The sequence below is a fragment of the Aptenodytes patagonicus genome, chromosome 22 (assembly GCF_965638725.1).
Source record: "Aptenodytes patagonicus chromosome 22, bAptPat1.pri.cur, whole genome shotgun sequence".
NCBI classification, from domain to species: Eukaryota; Metazoa; Chordata; class Aves; order Sphenisciformes; family Spheniscidae; genus Aptenodytes; species Aptenodytes patagonicus.
Window position 1 is genome coordinate 5841227 of NC_134970.1, and position 20757 is coordinate 5861983.

The window sequence follows — 20757 nt, forward strand, 5'->3', positions numbered from 1 at the left end:
AAAGCCAAACATGTTGGGTGAACAAAATAAATCAGAAACTTAAAATTCAGGAACTCCAGCTCTTCGAACCAGCGAAGCCCCAGACTTGTACACCGTTCTGAGACGCAGGGTGGTGCTTCCCTGCTTCTTGCATGCCAGCATCAGCACCGCTTCCTCGTCAAGATGAGGAGTAAAGCAGCAAGTGACCCCCTTTTTCACCACAAACAAAGGGGGTGCCACAGCAAGACAATCAACTAGATTTCTTCAGATTTGGTACAACAGGCTGGTCAACGCGAAAGTGTCGGTCTCCCTGCTTCTTGCTCAAGACCCACAACTATCAGATCAAACATTGAGCAGCAGCAGCAAGTAACCCCTCCGCTGCAAACAAAGGGGTCAAACGTTTGTCGTCAATTCACTTCCAGGCAGAAAAACCATTTTCCTCAAAAGAAACAATTTATTTAGAATGAAACAAAATCAGCTCAACTGTGAGCGCATGTTTGAGTGACAGCTACTTTTAAGCTGTGTGAGCCATAAAAAGGGTATTCCTTTACTTTTCCAGCAATCTTGTGTACACAGCACAAAGCAAAGAGGTCATTTTTTTTTTTTTCCACTTAAAACACGGGCATTGGCATCACAATAGCAGATACACAACTTTTTTTTTTTTTTTTTAAAGCTGCCATTTTAGTAAAATGCACAAATACTAAACAGATAAGCTTTCTTCCATCAAGAGGCCCATGTAAATTCCACACAAGCCACAGCTTCTCTTCCCAAAGGTCCATTAGAGCTTGGTATCCCATGCGGTTGTCTTCTGCAGTCCACCAGCTTTGCTTGCAGGAGGAAAGAAAATGTTATTTCAATACAAATGTATACAACAGATTTTTTTTTTTCCCCTCCCTACGTTATACAGATGAACATAAAGAGCTACAAGGCCTTTCTGAATATTCTACTTGGACTTCAAAAAGCACCAATACCACCCACGGGCACGAAACCTTGAAATGAAGTCACCTTCTATGTATAGATGCATCACAAGTAGTGCAGGGCTTCTTTTTGGACCGAGGTTAAACTAGGCTTACAGTACTGATGATTATTCAACTTTCAGTAACAGTTAATGGGACACATCAAAATAATTAACCATGAGAAAAACCAACCGAACTATTGATAATTCGGTTGACTTTCCTCAAAGGGTATTTCCTGAAGGCAACTCATCAACAAAAATACGAAATGTAGTGTTACAAGTTTCTCTTTTGTTCTCATTTTGCTGCATAATTCTAACAGCAGACAACTCCAATATTAAAGAAAAGGTCAAATCAAAGACACACCTAATATAATTTAAAATTGTTACTATTCAAGTAATATTTCTCATCCATCATTTTCACACAATCAAAACTGCATGAAGTTGAATATTCAATTAACCATTCTCTGAACCATACGGTCTGCTTTAAGCCTAATACAAAAATCATCTCATCATTCAGTTTATAAATCATTGGAATATCTGTCCTTCCGTGCTATCTGCGGAAAGTAATAAAGGGGGGAGACAAAGGGGAAAGAACCCCAAAAACTCTATAGTCACACGGCAATAATTTCTTCCGCTCTTGTTTCTGTTCAACAGGCATACAGCAGACTCCCCAGGAGTACTGCCCTCAACACTGTTTTTCTTAAAGCCAGGAACTACGATTTTCCAAGCCGTTTTTCCCTGAGTCCTCAGAGTTTTTGAACCTGTCTTCACAATTTTGATTCACACCTCCTCCCCATTAACACTTAAGGCCTTTAACCTCAGTTACCATCAACCAGATGGTTCCTCAACCAATGCAAGAAATCTAAAACTCCCTTCTCGGCCCTCCACAGGGGGCTGAGCAAGTTGTCACCAAAATATTTCAATCCTTTAACATCCTTGTTTAAAAAAAAAAAAAAGAAAAAAGAGAGGGTAAGATTTGTCTGCCTGGCACGTAACGCCCTTCTCTCTCTACGATGCTCACAAGGATGCGTCGGTACTTGTAACCCAGGAGCCTGAAACCTCTGGAGTTGAGGATAACCTCAGTGTCCGCGCCGCAGTCCCAGTGAACGGCGGACCGGTCACTAGACAGGAGCAAACAAAGCCACTGGCCGGCAGCCAAGGAAGTTGCGTAAATTTTCCAATTAAAAAAAAAAAACAAACCAAAAACCCCAACCCTAAAACCTTAAACAAAAGTATGAGTCATTTGAGGTTCTTTCCCCAAAGCATAAAGCACAACTATGAAATGATTCAGGAAAAGGACATCCTTTTTCCACGCTAATTCAACAAACGAATGAAATACAGGAACATCAGCTGCACACAACGTTAGAAGAAATTGCGAGCTCTCGCTAGAGCAACGTAAATGCCAAACACAACGAGAGAGCTAAAGTCTGCTACGTCTGTTTTGCTCTATACAGAAGTGGTATTACATACGGACTTCTACTCGCGGTCAGCCCTGGCCAAGATGACTTTTAGTGGACAGTTACTCCAATGGTGCACACTTCAGAGCCTAAGAGAAAAGCACAGCCCACCAAGCTGTACCAGTCTTGATGGCAGCACGTGAACTTAAGTGCCGGCAAAAAAAATGTTGCCAGTCAACCATGTTTTGACATTAAGAACCCTCAAAGGGTGTTAAAATCCCTGCTTACAAAACAGAGCAGCAACCACAAATAAACCAGATTTAAAGAAGCAGGTACTCCATTAAATAAGGAACCAGAAAACCTGGAGTCAAATACAGCCTCGCCTGTTCCTTATTACCCTCCAGCGCAGCACAATTTTGACTCATAAAAGCCCGTGGCAGGTATAACCACCGCTATTTTACCAGGAAAAGTGGAAGTGCACCTAGGATGCTCTTTCCAAAAGGGTTCCCACACTGAGTTTGCTTTGACAAGCTATGTTGACCCCAAGTTTTATGGGTTTTAAAACCAGGTGCCTACTGCGTATCAGCGTAACAAACACTGTTCTCAGCAAGTTTAAGTGTTGAACACGAACAACGTTAGTGCTTCTTTTTTTCTTTTTTTTTTTTTGGTTTAGGGCAGATTTGAATTCCCAGCGGTTTAAGTTTCTTTCCTTTAAAACCCCGCGCTTGCAAGTGACTCTCGTCAGATGCAACGCGAAAACTCACTCTGAACGCTAGCAGCACTTCAAGTGAGTTAGCAGCAGTGTTGGTCACCTGCTGACACACAACAGACACCTGCCAGAATTAAAACAGACATTCTTTGCAGTAAGCGGTAAATACACTGTTATCTTCTAAAACATATAATTATTTGCGTTATCGGTGTCATTTCAAAAAATTCTCATTGTTAATAGTAAGATGAACAGCTGAATTCTGCCATCGAAGTCTATTACATTCACGCTGAAGGACAACAACCCAGAAATCCTGGATTTTACCCTCAAACATTTAAGAGCATTAAATGAGGCTTGTAACTTTCCATTTAGAAAGAAAAGTAGCTCTAAAACCAAAATCTGTTACCGAGATATGCTGCCACATTCAAGTTCTCAGTTCACCGCGATGCTTGGGATACTACGTCTACTCATTCCGGTCAGATAAAGGAAATCAAAGCCCACATAAACCAAAGCACTCTCTGACGAGTGGTTCAGTAAAGCGGCGTTACAGAAATTCGTATTTTTGTGACAGTGAATCTCAAGCAAGTACAGTCACACTTCAGAACTGCTGTGCCCATAAAATACATTCAAGACATTTCCTCCTTCGTGTACTACTCTGCATTTTGAATTCCGTTTTCGTGTCGTGCAAGTCGAAACGGAAACCGACCTGTCCCTGTATCGACTGCCCAAGGAACACAGCGGAGGATCGACCGAGTGAAGCAGCATCGCTTTTACATTGCCCAAGTCTCTGAAAACGTGGCTAAGTGCAAGACTACATTCCGGGTTTAAGTGCAAGGTTACATTTTGGGGGCCTGTAAATAGACACAGTCAGATTTACGCTTCAGTTTAGAAGCTCGCTGCAGCATCCTTCCGCTTGTTAAACAAAACGACAGGGATTCGGATCCCTTCTTCCCTCCTAAACGCCTGTATTAGCAAGGTGGCCAAGACAGCTGGAGAAAAGTGCCCAATGAGCGGGGAAAAAACGTAAGAGAAAATGAACTAAGTTCTTTGAAAAAAAGCAAACTGTTTCCTCCTAGAATCACAGGAACAAGAGCTCAACCCTCAGCGTCTCGGAGTACTTTTAATACTTCTCCAAGATGCTGAAAACACTTTACTCCAGATGCCTATAAAATGATAAACCTCATGTAATGCCCACTGCACTGTACCTGAAAAGTCCCTAGCAGACAGCAGTTTCTTGCTATTAACAAAGAGGTAAAATGTTAATGAGAACTTTTATGTAATTAAATTATCACAGAATTAAAACCATCTCTGGAGAGAAGCACACTTGCTCAGAGTTTGCACTGTGGAACCAGACCCCACTGTACCTGCAACTCTTTGAAGGAAAAAAAAAAAAAAAAAAAAAGGCAGTAAAAACAAAAAACCACAATATAACTAAAGTTACTCTTAAAGCACCTCCTTGTTTCTTGCATACCAGAGTAAGCACAAGACATTCATGGTTTGTAACAAAGTCCTCAGCTATTTACCAAACATTGTCACTGCTACAAACCCAAAGTGCATATATGGGATACAACAGAACTCAGAGAAATAGGAGAAATACACCTGTTAAAAAAAGCATACTTTCAGTGCATGCATTTTGAGGGGCTGGATGAAATTCTCAAACACCCAATAAAGGAATTCAATGTTCTGCAGTGTACCCGAGAGCAGGTGCTGGTCACCTGAAAGACATCAACCTTGAGCCATGCAACTCAAAGGGAAACCATTCAGGCTCCTGAGGAAAGGGATCACGCGTGCCAAAGGGCCGCCGGCCTGAGGCCGTCACAGAATTTCAAGGACTCGAAAAATGAGTTGACACCAGTCCGCTAGGAAGTATGCGGTTTTCCATTTGAACTACTGAGTGCTTTAAATCTGGTCTTTTAGGTTTGTAACTCTATCGAGGATGAGCTATTGAACTTGCTTTAAAATACATGAAATGAAAAAAGGACACGAATCAAAATTAAGAAGACGGGAGTTTGTTCTTCCCCTCCCACCCCCAGTTTTTGTTTTTCCTCTTTTTTTTTTTTTCTTTTTTTTTTTTCTTTTTTTTTTTTTTTTGGTAAATCGAAGCAGGCCTAGCCTCCCTGCTATCCCCACTGAGAGGGGATTCTCAAAATATCCTATTCACGCTACCGGCTAACCAACCTTTCTGGCTTCTAACTTTATAGAAAAATGTAGTAACAGAAAAACGGGCAAGGAAAGTCACCTACAAACAAAGATCTAGTTTAAAATAATGACAGGGCTGGCTAAGGCTGTATCCCATAGCACCTGGCACACGCTGGAGGGGCTGTGTGGAGGAGTAGGCAGGGTTGGGTACAGAGAACATGAGGGCCTTAGGACGCCCCACGGACAATGATCATGACCAGATAGTCGTCCTCTGATTTGGCCAGCGCCTTGGCCGTGGAGTCCAGGAATTGCTGGGAGAAATCGCAGGGCGGAAAGGCGTGCAGGACCCCGCTGTTCTCCTTGTCTTTGTTACCCCCCACAGGGAGGCTGATCACCCCAGCAGCCTGCTTTTGCTTTAGATAGGACACCAGATTCCTGAGTGGCCTCTGGGTGGAGGTGGTGGCAGCCTCAGCAGCTCCAGCTGCGGAGCGGTTGTCTGATGCGCCGGGCACGGCCAAAAGGATGGCGTAGCCGTTGGGACCCGCCACTTTGATGCGACGATTGACCTCATCCAGCTTGGGCTGGTCCAGGCGAAGACGTTGGGTGATCTTGAGCTGAGCTACTTTCCCCCCAGTCGCTCCCTCCACGAGGAGACTGCTGGCAACACCGAGGTCCCCCTGAAGCAGATGCATATTGGACGGGAAGTTGCTGTTCTTCAGCAGAAGCATCCCCTGCCAAGCCAAGCACAGCTTGGGGGCTCCCCCGGCCTGCGACGCTCCGTCCTGCTGCTGCTTCTGAGGAGGAGGTTTGAGGCGGGAGCCTCCGCCGCCTCCTTCCGTAGCGCGCTCATCCTTTTTGGCCGGACTTTTGCACTCCTGGGCGACGGCTGCCGCAGAAGCGCGATGCTTCCGCTCCCGTTCGGCGGAATTCTTGCGGTCGCGCTTTTCGTTCTGACCCCGCTCCAGGCTGCCCCTGCGCGATTCCCGGACAGGCGAGGGCCGCTCCAACAGGAGCAAGCGGGAGGACGAGCGCTCAGGGTCACTACTGTAACGCTCCCTCCCTCCAAGGAGCTCGGGGCTGCGGTCCGGTGGAGAGGTTGTGGCTAAACAGTGACGCTTCCGGGAGGAAGAAGAGCGCTCGCTGTCTGGAGAGCGGTCCAAGTGCCGGCCTCCATCCTCCGCCAGTCTCCGTTTCCTAGGCTGATCCCTACTACTACTGCCCAATTCCCTCTCCCCTCGGTCCCGTTCCAAGGACCAACCATCCCGGCGGCGCTCTAGGCTTTCCAGTGGGTCATAGGCAGCTGCCCGATTACTCCTATCCCGTACAGGGGGCGGGGGTGGCACCCACTCTGTCTCAGGATAAAGGTCTCTGTCGCGGTCTCTATAGAGTAACGGTGGCGTCCTGTCCCGGGCCCCCCGAAGAGGATCGGGTGGGGCTCCCCGGTGAGCCCCAAAAGCAGCCGCCTCCGCCACGAGCTCGTAATGAGCAGGGGGCGGCAAGGGCAGAGGCTGCAGGTAGGGCTGCTGGTACCGATGCTCAGTGTCAGCAAAGTCTACGCGGAGCCGGCGATCTGGCCCACCCAAAGGAAAACCACGCATGTGGGTGCACGCTGCCTGCGCCGCGTCCAAGCTCTCATACTGGATATAGGCCCACGAATCACCTTTGCGGTAATCGATAGTGCGAATGGTGCCAAACCGATCAAACTCCCTGGCCAGGGCAGCGAGGGGCACCCAGGGCCCAAGGCCACCCACCCAGAGCCTGGTAGTCGGCGTGGCTTTACCATACCCAATCTTGATGGGGTTGCGCAGAAGCACCTTTCCTGACATGGCCAACTTGGCCCGGTGCGCCATGTCCAGATTTTCAAATTTAAGAAAACCATACGTGCTGGTCTGCCCGCGCCCCGGCCTTTTGATGTCCACCTCGGTGATGACCCCAAAACGGTCAAAAGCTCGACGTAAATCTGACTCGCTCACGGTGATGTCCAGGTTGCCCAGGAACAACGTGCGGTTGGCTCTCTGGTCATCCTCGGGGCTGATCTCCTCCTCGCCGGCGGCTCCAGCACCCCCTCCTCCTCCACGAAAGCCCCCAGCCGCCGCCACACCGGCCACCCGCTCCAGCCCGTAGGCCGGCCGCACTCGTGCTTCGTAGAAACCCCCATAGTCCCTCTCCCTCTCCAACTCCCTGGGCAGAGGGGGCGGAGGCGGCAAGCGGCCCAGGGCGAGCTGCTGCAGCCGGTAGTCTCGATAACCCAAGGCCCCGCCGCTACCGGCGGGCGACAAGGCCCGCTGCGTCGCCCCAGCCGGGGGGTGCCGTACAGCCGCCGCCGCCGCCGCCGCCACCCCTACGGCTGCCGTGCCGTAGGGAGACTCCTTGTCCAGCAGCGCCGGGGAACGGCTGCTGCGCCGCCGGCTGCTCCCTCCGCCGCCCCCGACGTAGACGGCCTCGATTTTCAGCGGGCGGTCGTAGAGCACGAGGCGGCCGCGGGCGTGCTTGGCGGCGCGGGCGTCCTCGGGTCGGCGGAAGTTGACGAAGGCCACGCGCTCGTCGGCGGCGCCGGTGCCGGGCGGGAGGCGGCTGATTTTGACGCTCACGTCTCCGAAGCGCTTGAACTCATGGAAGAGCCCGTCCTCCACCGCCTCGTCGCTCAGCGCCGAGCCCAGCTCGCTGATCTTCAGCGTCTTGTACTCCCCGCCGCCACCCGACTCGGAGGAGGAGGAGGACGGGGCCGCCGCCGGTGCCCGGGACTCACCCCCGCCGCCGCGGCTGCTGCTGCTCCGCGACGCCTCCGCGGTTTTGCCGCTGCCGCCGCCGTAGCCGTGCCGGCTGCCCCCGCCGCCCGCCGCCGCCGCCCCGGCCTCGTACTCTCGGCTGCCGGCGCGGCCGGCCTTGTCCGGGTGCGGGCCGCGCCGGCTGCTCCCGCTGTTGCTCTCGTTGGAGGCCGCCGCTGCCGCCGCTTTCCCGCCGCTGCCGTTGGAGCCGCCGGAGCCGCTCGGCTTCTTGCTGCTCCGCTCGCCCCGCGCCGACGAGGAGGAGGACGCCGAGTCCTCGCCGCCCCCGCCGCCCCGCGAACGCTTGGCTTTGGCCGGCGAACGCTCCTTGCCCTTCATGGCGGCGGGCGGCGGGGCCCCCTCCCGCCCCCGGCCCTGCTCCCGCCGGCGGCCTCACCGACTGACTGACCGCCGCGCTCACGCACCCGCCGCCATCTTGGAAGCCGCGGCGGCAGCGAGCCCCGCCCCCCCGGCGCCCATTGGGCGCTCGGCGCCGGCCCGCCGCCCTCGTTGGCCGCCGAGCGCGTCACCGCCACCCCCTCGCCCCCTCCGGGCGGAAGGCCCGCCCATTTCCCCTCTGTGCCCTTTCCGATTGGCTCAGCGGGCTGTCCTTCCGCCGACCGGCCTCGCGCGCCCGCGAGGAGGGGGCGGGAAGAGCCGCCCCCCCCCCGCTCCTCCTCGCTCCGCTAGCTCATTGGACGGTTAGAAAGGGCGCGGCCTTCTGATTGGGGGTCGCCCCTGTCAATCGCAGCAGCTCAGCCCTGGGAGGACTTCCTCTGCTCATTGGCCATTGGGCCGACCTTACCTCCTCCTTCTGATTGGCTCTCTTACCTGCCAGTTATAATGGTCCTGCTGCGGCCCCGCCCCGCCCTTCCCCATTGGCCCGCTCGCTTAGACGCGGGTTCCCATCGTCCCTCTCAAATTCTCGCGAGCTGCTCTTTCCCCGCCCCCTTTTCTCATTGGCCACTGGTAACGTTTCCTGCGCTACTCTGATTGGCTGAAGTCTACGCCGCTCCCGAAGAAGCGCGGGCTGCTGCCCAAGCTCCACTCTTCGTTTATCATTGGGCGAGAAAAATCTCCCCAGGCATCTGATTGGGTGCAGTCACGTAGCTCGCGGATAGGCTAAAGCGGGGATCAGTCACGCTTGCTCTGGCTCTGATTGGTGGCAGCGGGGAAGAGGGCGGTTCCCCGACAGAGTTCGCCCGGCGGCCGCGGCTGAGGGCTCAGATCGCGCCGGGCTGCGGCGCGGAGCGGAGCTGGGGGTGGGGGTTGGTCCGCGGCCTCCGCCCGTCTCCTCAGCCCGCAGGGACGCGCGAACGGCCGGGGGATAAACGCCACCGGGGTGGGCTGGGGCTCAACTTCACCGGAGGGAAGGGCGGAGGGGGAAAGGAGACGGCGTTCAAGCGGGTCGCGACGGCTCGGCCCTACAGTCGGTGCCTGTTCTGCCCTCCGCCTGTTCCCCTGTGCGTGTCCGCACCGGGAAACGCGCTGAAACGCCTCCCGGTGCGGCTGTGGGAGCCCGGCGGGTCCCTGGGCCGCCAGCGTGCCGGGGTCGGCCCCGGGGCCCGGCCCTCCCCTGCGGGGTGTCGGAGCCTGAGGAGGAGCGGCAGGGAGCAGGGCCGGGGACTGTCGGCCCGTCGCGGTCGCGCCTCGCCCTGTCGCTGCCTCGCTGGAGGCGGTCAAACCGTTCGCAATATTCCCCGCTTAAAGCGTCGCAGAACCCGGTAGTTAGGCCGATTTTCGCCGGCGCCCTCATCTTTCCCTCGGGAGCCGGAGCTCAAGAGGTGGTTGGGGATGGGAGGGAACAGCCCGGGTTTCGGTCTTCCTCTGAGGCAAAGGCTCGGAGCTGCCGCGGCCTCCAGGTCCCCGTCGAGCGGGAGCGGCTCTAACCCCGGCACCTGGCGAGGATCCCGCTCCCCGAGTGCTGCCGCATGGGCCCCTCTACTCGCACACCTCTTTGCTCTCCCCCCCGGCTCTGCCTGTTCCTAGCGTAGGAGGGGAAAAAGAAAGGTTCGAAGGGTTGAGAAAGCTGCGGCAGGGGTGGACCCCGCCGTCCCGGGTGGAAATGCTGCCCCTGCATCCTACTGTCCCATAAATCGTGTGTCCTCCACCACCCCAAACCCTAATTTCACACCCCCAGGGCTGCGCTGGAGAATTATCCCTTTGTTCTTCCCGGCCGCCACCGAAACGCGTCGAAATCCAGCAGTACCCGAGGAGGAGGGGAAAAAAAAAACCACCACACCAACAAAACACCAAAACACTGCAACCACACTGCAGTAGGAAGAACTTCATTTCACCCAGCAATGCTACGGCCCCCCTGAGCCGTGTTTTATAATCACAGTCTTAAGTGGTTTGAAATAAGGAGAGCCGAAAGCACAATGTTCCCTCGCTGTGCCTCTGAGTGAAATGTCCTCGCATCTCTGGGTCACCCCATGGAAATAAGATCGCTCCCCAGGAACGTCTTAATCCAACAGAGGGAGAATTGAATCAGATTTTTTAATAGCAGTCCATTAGACCGCATTTCTCCCTGTCATATCATCTCCTTCTGACAGAGACGGTACACAGAGGCTCCTGAAATTGTGGGTGGGTTTTCAGTGGTGGGTAAATAGCTGATGTCTAAATATAGACCTAGGAGCGATAGAAATTGTGTTTGAAATATATGTTGAGCTGCTGAAAAATGAGATCCTCCTATGTAACCTAACAGGCGTATCGGAGGCAGACCCGCAATGATACGGGAGCTTGGCTCGCGTCGATATGATTATCGTAAAGTATATTGAAGACGTACAATTAGACGGATGCGGATCACCCAGATGAAGTGATACAAAGGTATGTGAGGGAGGGGTGGCATCACCGGCGCGGAGGAGCCTCGGCTGAGCCAGACGTGGAGTCTGTCGGACAGGCTTATCGCAACCGCCGCTCTTGTCTGGGTCGAGCCGCTTTCCTGGGGAGACGCAACTGAAGGATAAAGCTTGGGCTTCCCCCCCCCAAAAAAAAAATTACTATTTTGTCAAGGTGTTACCGTTTCACAGAAATACCTCGCTTCCAGGGCCAGGGTTGTGAGAAAGGTTTCTGGAGGCTGGGATGGCATTGACTGAGGAAGGAGACCCAGCCCACAGCATGCTTTGGGGAGCCGAAGTTCCCAGTTTCCAATAAAAAAAAAAACAATAAAAAAACAACCCAAAACGTCAGCCTTTTAGCCTGGATGTACCCGCATCCCATGCGGATACCCCTCCCCGCCAGCTCCCCTCCTGCATGTCCCGTGGCGTCTGTCAGAGCATCACAGAGGAGCTGAGGGATCACTCCTCGGCTAGGTAAGATGAAACTGGGGGGGGGGGGGAAAAAACCCCTATTTTGCCATATTTCAGCTTCGTCTTTGAGGTTACATCTGGTAAAACCTGGCACGGCTCCACTGGCTTGAGAGGAAATGCATCACTTTAAACAGCTAGTGATAGAGACTTCTATCTGCCAAGGTCCTAACCGCTTCCTCGTGCTGCCTCGCGTTGGGAGAGAAACACAGAAATTAAAATTCCTCAGCTGATGAGTCACGGCTTAAAAGACACCTTGGGGGAGCGCTGGGCCACATCACGGCAGGGACGGGCCCTCCCGACGGACATTTAATCTGATTTGGGTCCTCCTGACCCGCTCCTTCCGAGGGAGGACTCTTCTCCTCCTGGATTTTTCCACCTCCGCGTCAGTCGCCGTCGACACGGATCTCTGCAGCGCCGGGTTCGGCGGCACCGGTGCGTTTTGGAGCGGGTTTTGGCACTGAAGAGGCAACGCAGCACCTGAACCCAGCCCTTTGTCAGGCCATGAGAAACGACCTGGCGTAAACAGGAATCTCTCCCCAGGCCCAGGCTAGATAAAGAGCGCTCTGTCTGCGCTTATATATATGTGTATGAATAATTAAGGTGCCAGATGGCCCTTGAGCCCCGGGTCTAGATTTAAATGTCTAATTACATTTGGTGTCCGTGGGAGTTGGGTATCCAGGTCCCTCTGTGGAGCTGGACTCATCCCGGAGGATACTTGGGTATTGCAGACCCAAAGAAACTTGCTGTTTTCCCGGAAAAACCTTTCTCTAGGGGTTTAACTGTGCGTCTTCTTTTCAAAACCTGGCTGGAGCCGATCGCAGAGGAACAGGTCACTGATGGAGGCGGAGAAGCAAAGAGAGCTCCCTGGCAGGATCCCAAAGCCCCCGCTCCCAGCCCCGCTGATCGACACGGGTAGAAGGCTTGCGAGCAGCTCGGCTGGGGAGGCGTTTGCTTGTTTGCAGTTTTGCATTCAGACAAGCTGCCTTTCTTCCTGGAGCTGCGCTCGTATCCCAGCTGGCCATTAGAGACATCGAAATACATTAGCTTCACTTAGGCGAGGCCACAAGAGCCCTCCCGGGACCCGAGCTGCCAGCCCAGAAGTGAGCTGTCGTGTACTCTGACCCGGAGAGGAGGCGAAAGCTTCCCCCGAACGGTCGCTGCAATTCTCGCGACGATCTCCGCAGCGGCCCAGACCTCGCCTTCGCCAGCAGGAAAAAAAAAAAAAAAAAAAAAAAAAAAAAATTGGAGAACATCCACCCTGCGGGATGCCGGTGAGGTTTGGCAACAAACCGCAAGGCAGCTCCCAGTACCTCGAGGAAAACCGGGACAGAGCGGATTTCTTCCCGCAGCCGGGAAAGCGGTGTCCGGCGCTCGCTGGCGAGCCTCGCGGGGTGGAGATGGGGTCAAGTTCAAGACTCCTCACCCTGCCCTGTGCTTCTGCTCGAGTTAACCGCTGCCTAAAGCCAGGCTCCCTTCGCCCTGGTTCAGCTCTGCTCAGCACCGTCCCCGAGGGCTCTGGGGACAGTTTTTGCAGCGGTTCCCCAAGCAGGGTGGTCTCTGCGCCCCATCACGCCCGTCCACCTCCTCGGAGCGTCCTCGCAACGAGCAGCCCCAGGCATCCCGGTGCTCCCCAGCCTCCTGCCCCCCCCCACCCCGACCCCGGGGCCCCAGCCCCATGCCCCGGGGCTCTGCCCCTCCTGCCCTGCAGGCAGAGCAGGCAGCCCCTGCCTGTCCCGTTGCCGGCAGAGGGCAACGGCAGCCCGTGAATTGCCGGGGCCTGATCCGGCCCCCGCTGCCTCAGCCCTGCCCGGGGCCGGCCTCAGGAGCTGGGACCCTCTGCCCTGGAGCAGCCCCTCCTACCCCCTCCCGCTCCCTTTTCTTCTCCATTTCGCCTCTTTTCCTCCGCTGCGCGGGGAGTGGTCGAGTTTAATAAGTAATGAAGGAATTTACGGAGCCATTAGGACAGTTAATCGTTCGCTTTCTACCTAATATTGAGATTAATGGAGAGGGAAAAATAAACCCCCAAAGTACAGAGAAGGTTCAGGCAGGATCGGGGATCCAGGATCACATTGCAGGGCCACATCCTTCACCGAAGCCCTGTGTCCTGAGGCTGGCTGGTGCACGGACATGAATCTATAATTACAAAGATTCGAGCACCCAGGGACCCTCCATGCTCTCGACCTCCTGCCCTTTCCAGTCCCCAGCTTCCCTCCCCGGGACTCGCCGAGGATGGCCCTGCTCAGGACAGCGATGTCCGTACGGGATGGAGGCACCTGATTTTGGGTGCCCAACCCTGGTCTCTCCTGGCAGGGCCCCGCAGCTCCTCCTGCGGGGATGCAGCCCGAGGAAGCCAAGCAGCGCCCTGGGAAACTGCGTACATCCACAGGCTTCAGGTGGTTTGGCTCACGTCCGCCTCCGGTCCATCTGCCCCCTGCAAGCTGGTGTCTTCGCCTTCCAATCGCTACCTGTGCTCGGAGGAGCCCGATTTTACATCCTACTCCGCTCAGAGACCCTTCCGCCGAGAGGCAGCAATCTGGTCCGTCATCACTCTCTGCCTCGGTTCCTCTCTCTGAGAGCAGGGAGGAAAACAAAGCCGTCCTCCCGGGGAGGAGCGGCACGGCCCAGAAGGACTCAGCCCGTCTGTGCTCACGCCGAGCAGAGATGAGACTCGCCATGATCCCGGCAGGCAGGCGCCTTTAAACGCTGGAGCCTCCGCTCCAGCCATTGCCGTGTCACCACACGGTGACACGCTGCCACGGCCGGGACATGACGAGCGAGCGCCGCAGCAGCCTCGCACGAGCTGGGTCTTGCTGGGCAGACGGCAAACAGGTGGCAGCTCCGGAGGAGGGGGACCTCACGTAACCACAGGGCCCCAAAATGACCCAAACACCTGAGATGTGGCTTGGTCTCAGCCAGGGCTCTTGGGTGCCTTTGATGGAGGAGGATTCTTCCTGGATAGGGAGAGAGGGGGAATATGGGGGGGGGGGGGGGGGGAGACCCCCCCCATCCCTGCTCTGAGCTCTAATGTCACCGCTGAGTGTGACGTGTTTGCAAGATGAGTGGCACTTGCTCCGGGCGGGAGAGGCAGTGCTAAGGGATGCTGTGAAAAGCCAGCCGGCAGCACCGGTGCCCGGCTCCCAGCAGCTGAGACCTGCACCCTTTCCCCGTGTCCTGGCAGGGAGCAAAGCAAGGACACAGCCTGTGGCAAAAGATGTTTTCTCAACCATTTGCACAAGCAGCCGGGAAGGGAGAAGCTGGGCGGGAGCCTGCGAGGAGCCCAGCGCTCACACGGGGGGACCAAGGAGATGGCCCCGCGTGCCAGCCAGCTCCCAGGCACCTCACGCCTCTCTTCCATCCCCCGAAGGATCGGAACCTTGTTCCTGCTGTGCCAAACACTGTCACAAAAATGCAGAAGTCCCCCATCTCCCTTTAGTCTTCAGGGTGGCATGTGTCACGTCTCGCAGCTCTTCCCCGTGACATGCTCCAGCCGCGGTGGGAGCGGAGACCGTCATGCCAAACAGCACGTCCTCTCCTGTCCCATCAGGGCATCTTTGCCTGCAGCCCTAGAGGAGAACAGACCAAGTCTTCGCAACATCTTCCCTCCCTTCCGACCCCTTCCCAAGCGAAAAAGGTGGTGTGCTGAAAAGCATCGCCCCGTGCGGCAGGCGAGGAGCCCAGGAGTTGCCAGGGACCCCTCCGCTCCGAGGACGCGCGTGCCTGACCACAAAACTCTGGCTTTTTTTTTTTTCTGGTTATCCCCCTTCCCCACCCTACCACTCCCTGCCATGCACGGGCAGCCCGACGCTGGTTTCTCTTCCCTGTCACCCATGCACAAATTCCCACCTCCTCCTAACCAGCTCCAGTGCCTCGGTTTTCCCGTGCTGTGGGTTTTCAGAGAGGGATTTTTCTGTGCCAGGCAGGTGGGGATGGACGATGCCCCCACCAAGCACCAAATGCCCCCCAACGCCTCCCAGCTCAGGTACTCCATCACACGTTCGTCATGTCTTTATGTCGCTAGCGGGAGGGAAAGATGGCAATTAAAATAAATCAGAGGCTGGCAGCTCCATTTGTCATCTGGAGGGGAGCAGTTACAATCTGGATGGGGTGGGAACTTGGGCAGGAGACAATCAACAAAGCCCGCAGGTCTGTAAGGGGACACCCACCAACCTTCAGTCGGGGCCCCAAAGTCAAAACCCCGCCTGCCTTTGCCGTCGGAGCAACGCTGGACCCGAGGAAGGAACGTGCGAGTTGAATTCCCTCGAGCTCTTGGGTTTCCAAGCCGACAGCCCTGGGCAAGGCTTTGCTGCTCAAGGAGCCCCTTCTCCGCTGCGTAACGGGATCCTCGGCACCACGGAGGAGCGGTGAATAATTCATGGGCTCTGGCTGATCACGCAGCTCCTGGGGCAGACCTGGGAGCTGGGCAACGAGGGCTGCTCTGGGACAGGGTCTTTAGCCCAGGATGCTCCTAGGAACGAGGGGATCTTCTTACTCCTAAAAGCCTGGGAGCTGGAAAACACTTTGGGATCTCAATGCCGATGGGCCAGCTGGCACGAGGGCTGTAGTGCTGCTCCTGGCCATCCCGGTACGTCACACCTGCCGAGCATCGGCCCCGTGGCAGCTTTGTACTCTTCCTCCCGTGGGGCCATACCCGCCACTCGTGTCTCCTCGTGGGCACTGCAGTACAGATTTAATGCCGTGCCTTTCCATCCCTCTAGCTGGTCTGTCAGCAGTTCCCTTCTCCAGAAGGGCTGAGCTCAGTCCAACACCTCCTCGTCCGCTCCCAGCCTTCACGGGGACAAGGAACCAAGCCAGGCTGTCCCTCACTCAGGCAGAGGGACCAGCGCACGTTACCCCCGAGGGAGGAAAACCATGATGGACGGGGGTGGTGGCAGCACCACAAACCTGCCGCACACAGGCTTGGTGAGAGCCCTGGCAGCCCACGGGGTCTCCAGGGGTTGCGTTGCCAGCCCTACCCCATCAGCAGGAGCCCTGGACTTGGCCTGCTGGTAGACTCTGATGGAAAACGACTTTCTTTTAGAAACCCAAAAGGCTCAACACGTGGCTTTATGCAGCGTGGGGGCAGTTCATGGGCACAGGAGGGTGGCTGAGAGCAACCTTGCAGCCTTCTGCCCTGGGCACAGTGTGGGATCTCCCCCATCTGCATCCCACGAACGCCCTTCCCCTCTAAGCTGTGCTAGATCCCATGGGTCTTTATCAAAAACCAGTCCGTACATTTGGTGCCTGGAGCTCCCTCAGCCATGGACTATGAATTCTTGCTAAATATATATTTAAGGGAGTCGTGGGGATATTTTTAAATGATCCCTGAAGCTATTTCTGCTTCACTTCCCTCACTTTTCCTCTGTGTCTCTCCCTGATCTCCTCCTCCACAGAGGACAAGAGCTCATTTTCATCTCTCCTGTCTGGGAGATGGGGTGCCTGGCTGGCTGAAGGCAAAAAACAGTCCAAAAAAGAGCAGACACGGCTCAGCAAGAATAGCAGCCGGGGCTGGCCCAGGGCAGAGCACGGCGGGGTCCATCCCCGCTCCTGCTTCAGGGTGCTGCTAATCACCAGCCAAGACCAACCAGGGTGAAATATTCCCCTCTGCAGCCCTGCCCAGGCACCCAACAGGGCTTTTAGCCCCTCTGTAGTCTTAAATTAGATTAAACCTATGCAGTCAAGGACAAGATCTGCTCACGGTCCTGACGCTTTGTCTCAGTCTTTAGTCCGGGCTCAAAAGCAAAGGCACATCCCCGCTGCACTCAGCTTCTGCAAGAAAACAGCGGGTCCATCCGTAGCCCCAAAACCCTCTTACTTTCCACCCCGGGCCAAGCCATTTCACTGCTTTACATCTCAATTTTCCCGTCTGACACCTGTGGATAATTACCCATCCCCGGAGCTAAGGCGGCCCCGGTGCCTCCTGGCCATGAGCCAAGCACAGACCCCGCAGATGGAAGAGGTTATTTTCCAAGGCAGCCCTCAGGGGAAGGGCAACCTGTGTGTTTGCCCGTACACACACGTGGGTTTACTGCACCTAAACACTGCCAGGAGAGAAATACCAACCAGTGGAAAACCCAAGGCTTTGCTCGTTAGGTTAACCCTTTCATCTCCGCCGCGGTCTCCTGCCCCATCCTCTTCCCGCTGGTGCCCTTGAGAAGCCGCCATCATTCATCTTGGGCGACCGGCTCATCCATCTTCCCTGTAGGTGTGATTTGCCCTTCAGGGTCTGCCCCTCGCCCTTACCATCCGTTCTTTACACGGGCGATTAACTCCCAGCGCTAAGTTCCATCCCGCCCGCTGGTGGCTGTCTCCCCCCGCGGCAGACTCCCCCTCATCCTGACTGCTTCGGTTTGGGCATTTCTTAGGTGGTCGCGGGGATTTTGTCTGGCTCCTTTGGGTGGGCTGAGTGGGAAGCAGCAGGACAGCAGGCTGGCTTCTAGCAGAAAAGGGGGAAATGATCCTTGCTTCTCCTCCGTGGCTTTCCATCCCTGCCTTCCCTCCCAAATTTCCTCACCTGCAACCCACCTTTAGCTTTTTTTTTTTTTGGCACTTCCCTGGCTGCTCAGGCAGCTCCAACCCTTGTGAAGTGCTGACTCACTGGAATCCCTCAGAAAATACAGACAAGAGCATGTAGTAGACCAGAAAGGGGCGATCCCAGGGAGGGAATGGATCCCTGCCAAGGTCCTGCCTCCCGGGGAGCTCCCCCAGCCCCAGGGCAGGATTTTAACCCGCATCTGCACCGTCCATGGGTGAGCAGCCCCAGCATTTCACCAGTGAGATTCAACCATCAGGGTCCACCCTGGATTACCCACCCAGGCTCCTCCAAACTGTCCCAACAAGGCAGGTGGAGTAGCACAGATGCAGGAGCAAACACATCTCAGAGCTTCAATTTTGGTCCAAATCTCTCCAGAAAGCTTTAAGAGACTCCAGTTGCTTTTTCCTGGTGCTTAATGACCCCAAGGTAAAGGCTGCCGGTAATCAGGTTACCATCGCTTCGCTGAGATGCAATAACCACCGCCGACACTCTCGGTGCATTCACAAACTAAATTCTGTGAGCTGGTGCAGCCCGTTCCTCCCTGGGCACTTGCTACACGTTTGGGGTTTGGCACTTAGGTAGTTTCTCACACCTCCATCAAATGCAGGCTGGAGCTGCTGTGAATATTTGTCTGCTTGTTGGAAAAAATCTCCCCAGATTCTGGTCGGGAGATGGAACAGAGGAGCTGAGGACAGGAGAAACTGCGTGGCTCACTAAAACTTCTCAGCCAAGGTCCTTCGAAAGTCCTGTTGCACATTCAGTCCTGGAGATGCTCCATCAGCTCCTGCATCTGTATTTCAGCACAGGGCAGATCCGGGATCCTTCTCTGTCAGGAGCTCAGCAGCACCCATGTGCCTGACACACTGAGACCAGGTACAGATGGGGCGAGATGCCCTGAAATGCCTCTAAGAGGGGGAACCCGACCCCAGGAGACCACCGAGACATGGAGAGGAAACCCTACAGCTTCAGAAAACTTTATATACTCACCCAGAAAAGTTGAGTGCCGCAACCCACACACCGGATCTAACCACCTTCCTCACCATCACATGGATGGCCACAAAGCCCTCGGCGCTCCTGCTGGGGCTGGGACAGCCCCGGACCGTGCCCTCGGACCAGCCAGGCCAGCTGCCAAGAGCTTCTGCGAAGGCAAATTGCTTGCAGATGTTCTTGGTGCAGGTCCAGGACACCCTGAGCTGCTGCAAGCCAGACCTGGGCACGTGGCACGGAGCAGACCCATGCTGCCCGCTCCTGGCTCCCGCTGTGCTTAAAGCAATGCGGATGCAAGAGGCCGAGCGACGGAAGGGCTGAGGGAGAAAAATGGCCAGAGAAATGGTCTCGTTCACGATTTACTCAGTTTTAACCCAGGGAGTTTGTCCTTTGCACTTCAGTGGATCCGGAGCGCTCAGAGCTGGCGGCTGCCGTCGCGTGGCGGGACAGAGGTGCTCTCCGAGGTCAGACTCAGGGAGGTGGAGACGCCGACTCAGCTGGGACACTGCAGAGCAGGGAGGTTCTTCCCTTGAGTACCAGCACCCATCCCATCCCTTCCCTGGGTCCCCAGGGGAGCCTGAGCGCATGGGCTGGGGTTTTGCCAGTCACCAGACAACGCGGTGCTTTGGAGCCCCTAAAGCCCCCTCTACCTCCTGCTGCTTTTTCTTCTCACCCACTTCTCATCCCAATCCTTTCCCCCAGCACCGATGGTCTCCCACCCCTTCCCCTGGCAACCCACGGTCCCCAGCCCTTCCCTTCCAGTGCTCCCCCCTCCTGCAAAGGGCCCCTAAAGGGTGCTGCTGGCAGAGGGTGGCTTACAATGAGCTGTGTCCAGCCACGCAGCATGTCCCTGGCGCAACCCTGGGGACCCACTCAAAGGCAAATAGAGACCGCACAACTCATTGCAGCGATGACAAGAGCCGGGTCTCAGCAAGGAGCTGGCAATGAGCACCAAAAACCCATGTCCTCCCCGGGGCCAACAGCTATATAGAGAGGGTGGCTATTTTTGGGGTGCTGGCACAGCACTGGGAGCTGCATGGAGGGCGAGGTGGCAGTTGTGTGTGTTGCTAAGTGGTGACACTGCCACAGGAGACCATCCATCGTGGCAGGAGTGGAGGGGACCAAGTGACGCTGAATCCACTGCCAGAGGCTGGCAGCCCACGATGAGGGTCCCTGGCTGGAACCCACAGCAGGGTTTGAGACTGGCTCCCAGCTGCCCAAAAGGAAGAGGGTCCCCCCGCCTTGACTGTGGGCGCTCACCCAGAGTGGGCTTCACCTCTGAAGACGTCCCTGGAGGACCAGAAAGGTCCTTCCAAGCTAAACAACATGGGGAGAAAGTCCTCCCTCAGCCACCAGGCCAGCGCACGTCTCCCCTCTTCGCAGGCGCTGCTTGCAAAGGCAGAAATCAAGCAAGAGCCCACCCCGAGCTAATCCGGGTCCTGCCTCGGCCCTGGGTTGCTGTTGCCCGCGGTGGCTCCAGACCCTCCGCCCCAGTACGCTGCATACCTTCCTTTCTCTGAGCCACAGCATCACAGCGAGAGCTCTTACCGCTCGAGCAGGCGCTGCCGCCTGGAAAAGGACTCCCAAGGACACGAGCCAAGGAAGGTCACACCACGCTCGGCTTGATTAGATGGATTAGAGACCAGTTCCTAACCCCCCTCCAAGGCCAGCGGAGCAGGGCTGTGATCTTCCCGGGTGACGGGCCCCGGTTTGCTTGGGGCTGATCTCCGGGACGCAGAAGGGGAGATGACACCCACCTCCATGGGAGCCACATTTTCCCCAGGTCCAAGGCCAGGGGTGCAGCCCTGCAGCATTCACCCTCTCCGCCTGCTCCTCTGGCCACTGTCCCCACAGGGAGACAGGCAGCAGCTGAGATAATTTACCATTTAATGTGGGCAGATGGCTTAATTTAAACAAAAACAGAGAGGAGGGAAGGCAGTCTGTGAATGTCTTTATGAGTTCAGCCTGTTCTCCTGTCTCTCCCCC

At 55.6% G+C, this 20757-nt stretch overlaps 1 protein-coding gene across 1 annotated transcript; it reads right to left on the minus strand.

Moving 5' to 3' along the window:
- Nucleotides 1-413: 413 nt before the first annotated feature.
- RBM15 (RNA binding motif protein 15) lies at nt 414-8286 on the minus strand. The gene has a single exon (XM_076358105.1). The coding sequence runs from the start codon at nt 8281-8283 to the stop codon at nt 5404-5406; it is 2880 nt and encodes a 959-aa protein (XP_076214220.1). The 5' UTR covers nt 8284-8286; the 3' UTR covers nt 414-5403.
- Nucleotides 8287-20757: the final 12471 nt, after the last annotated feature.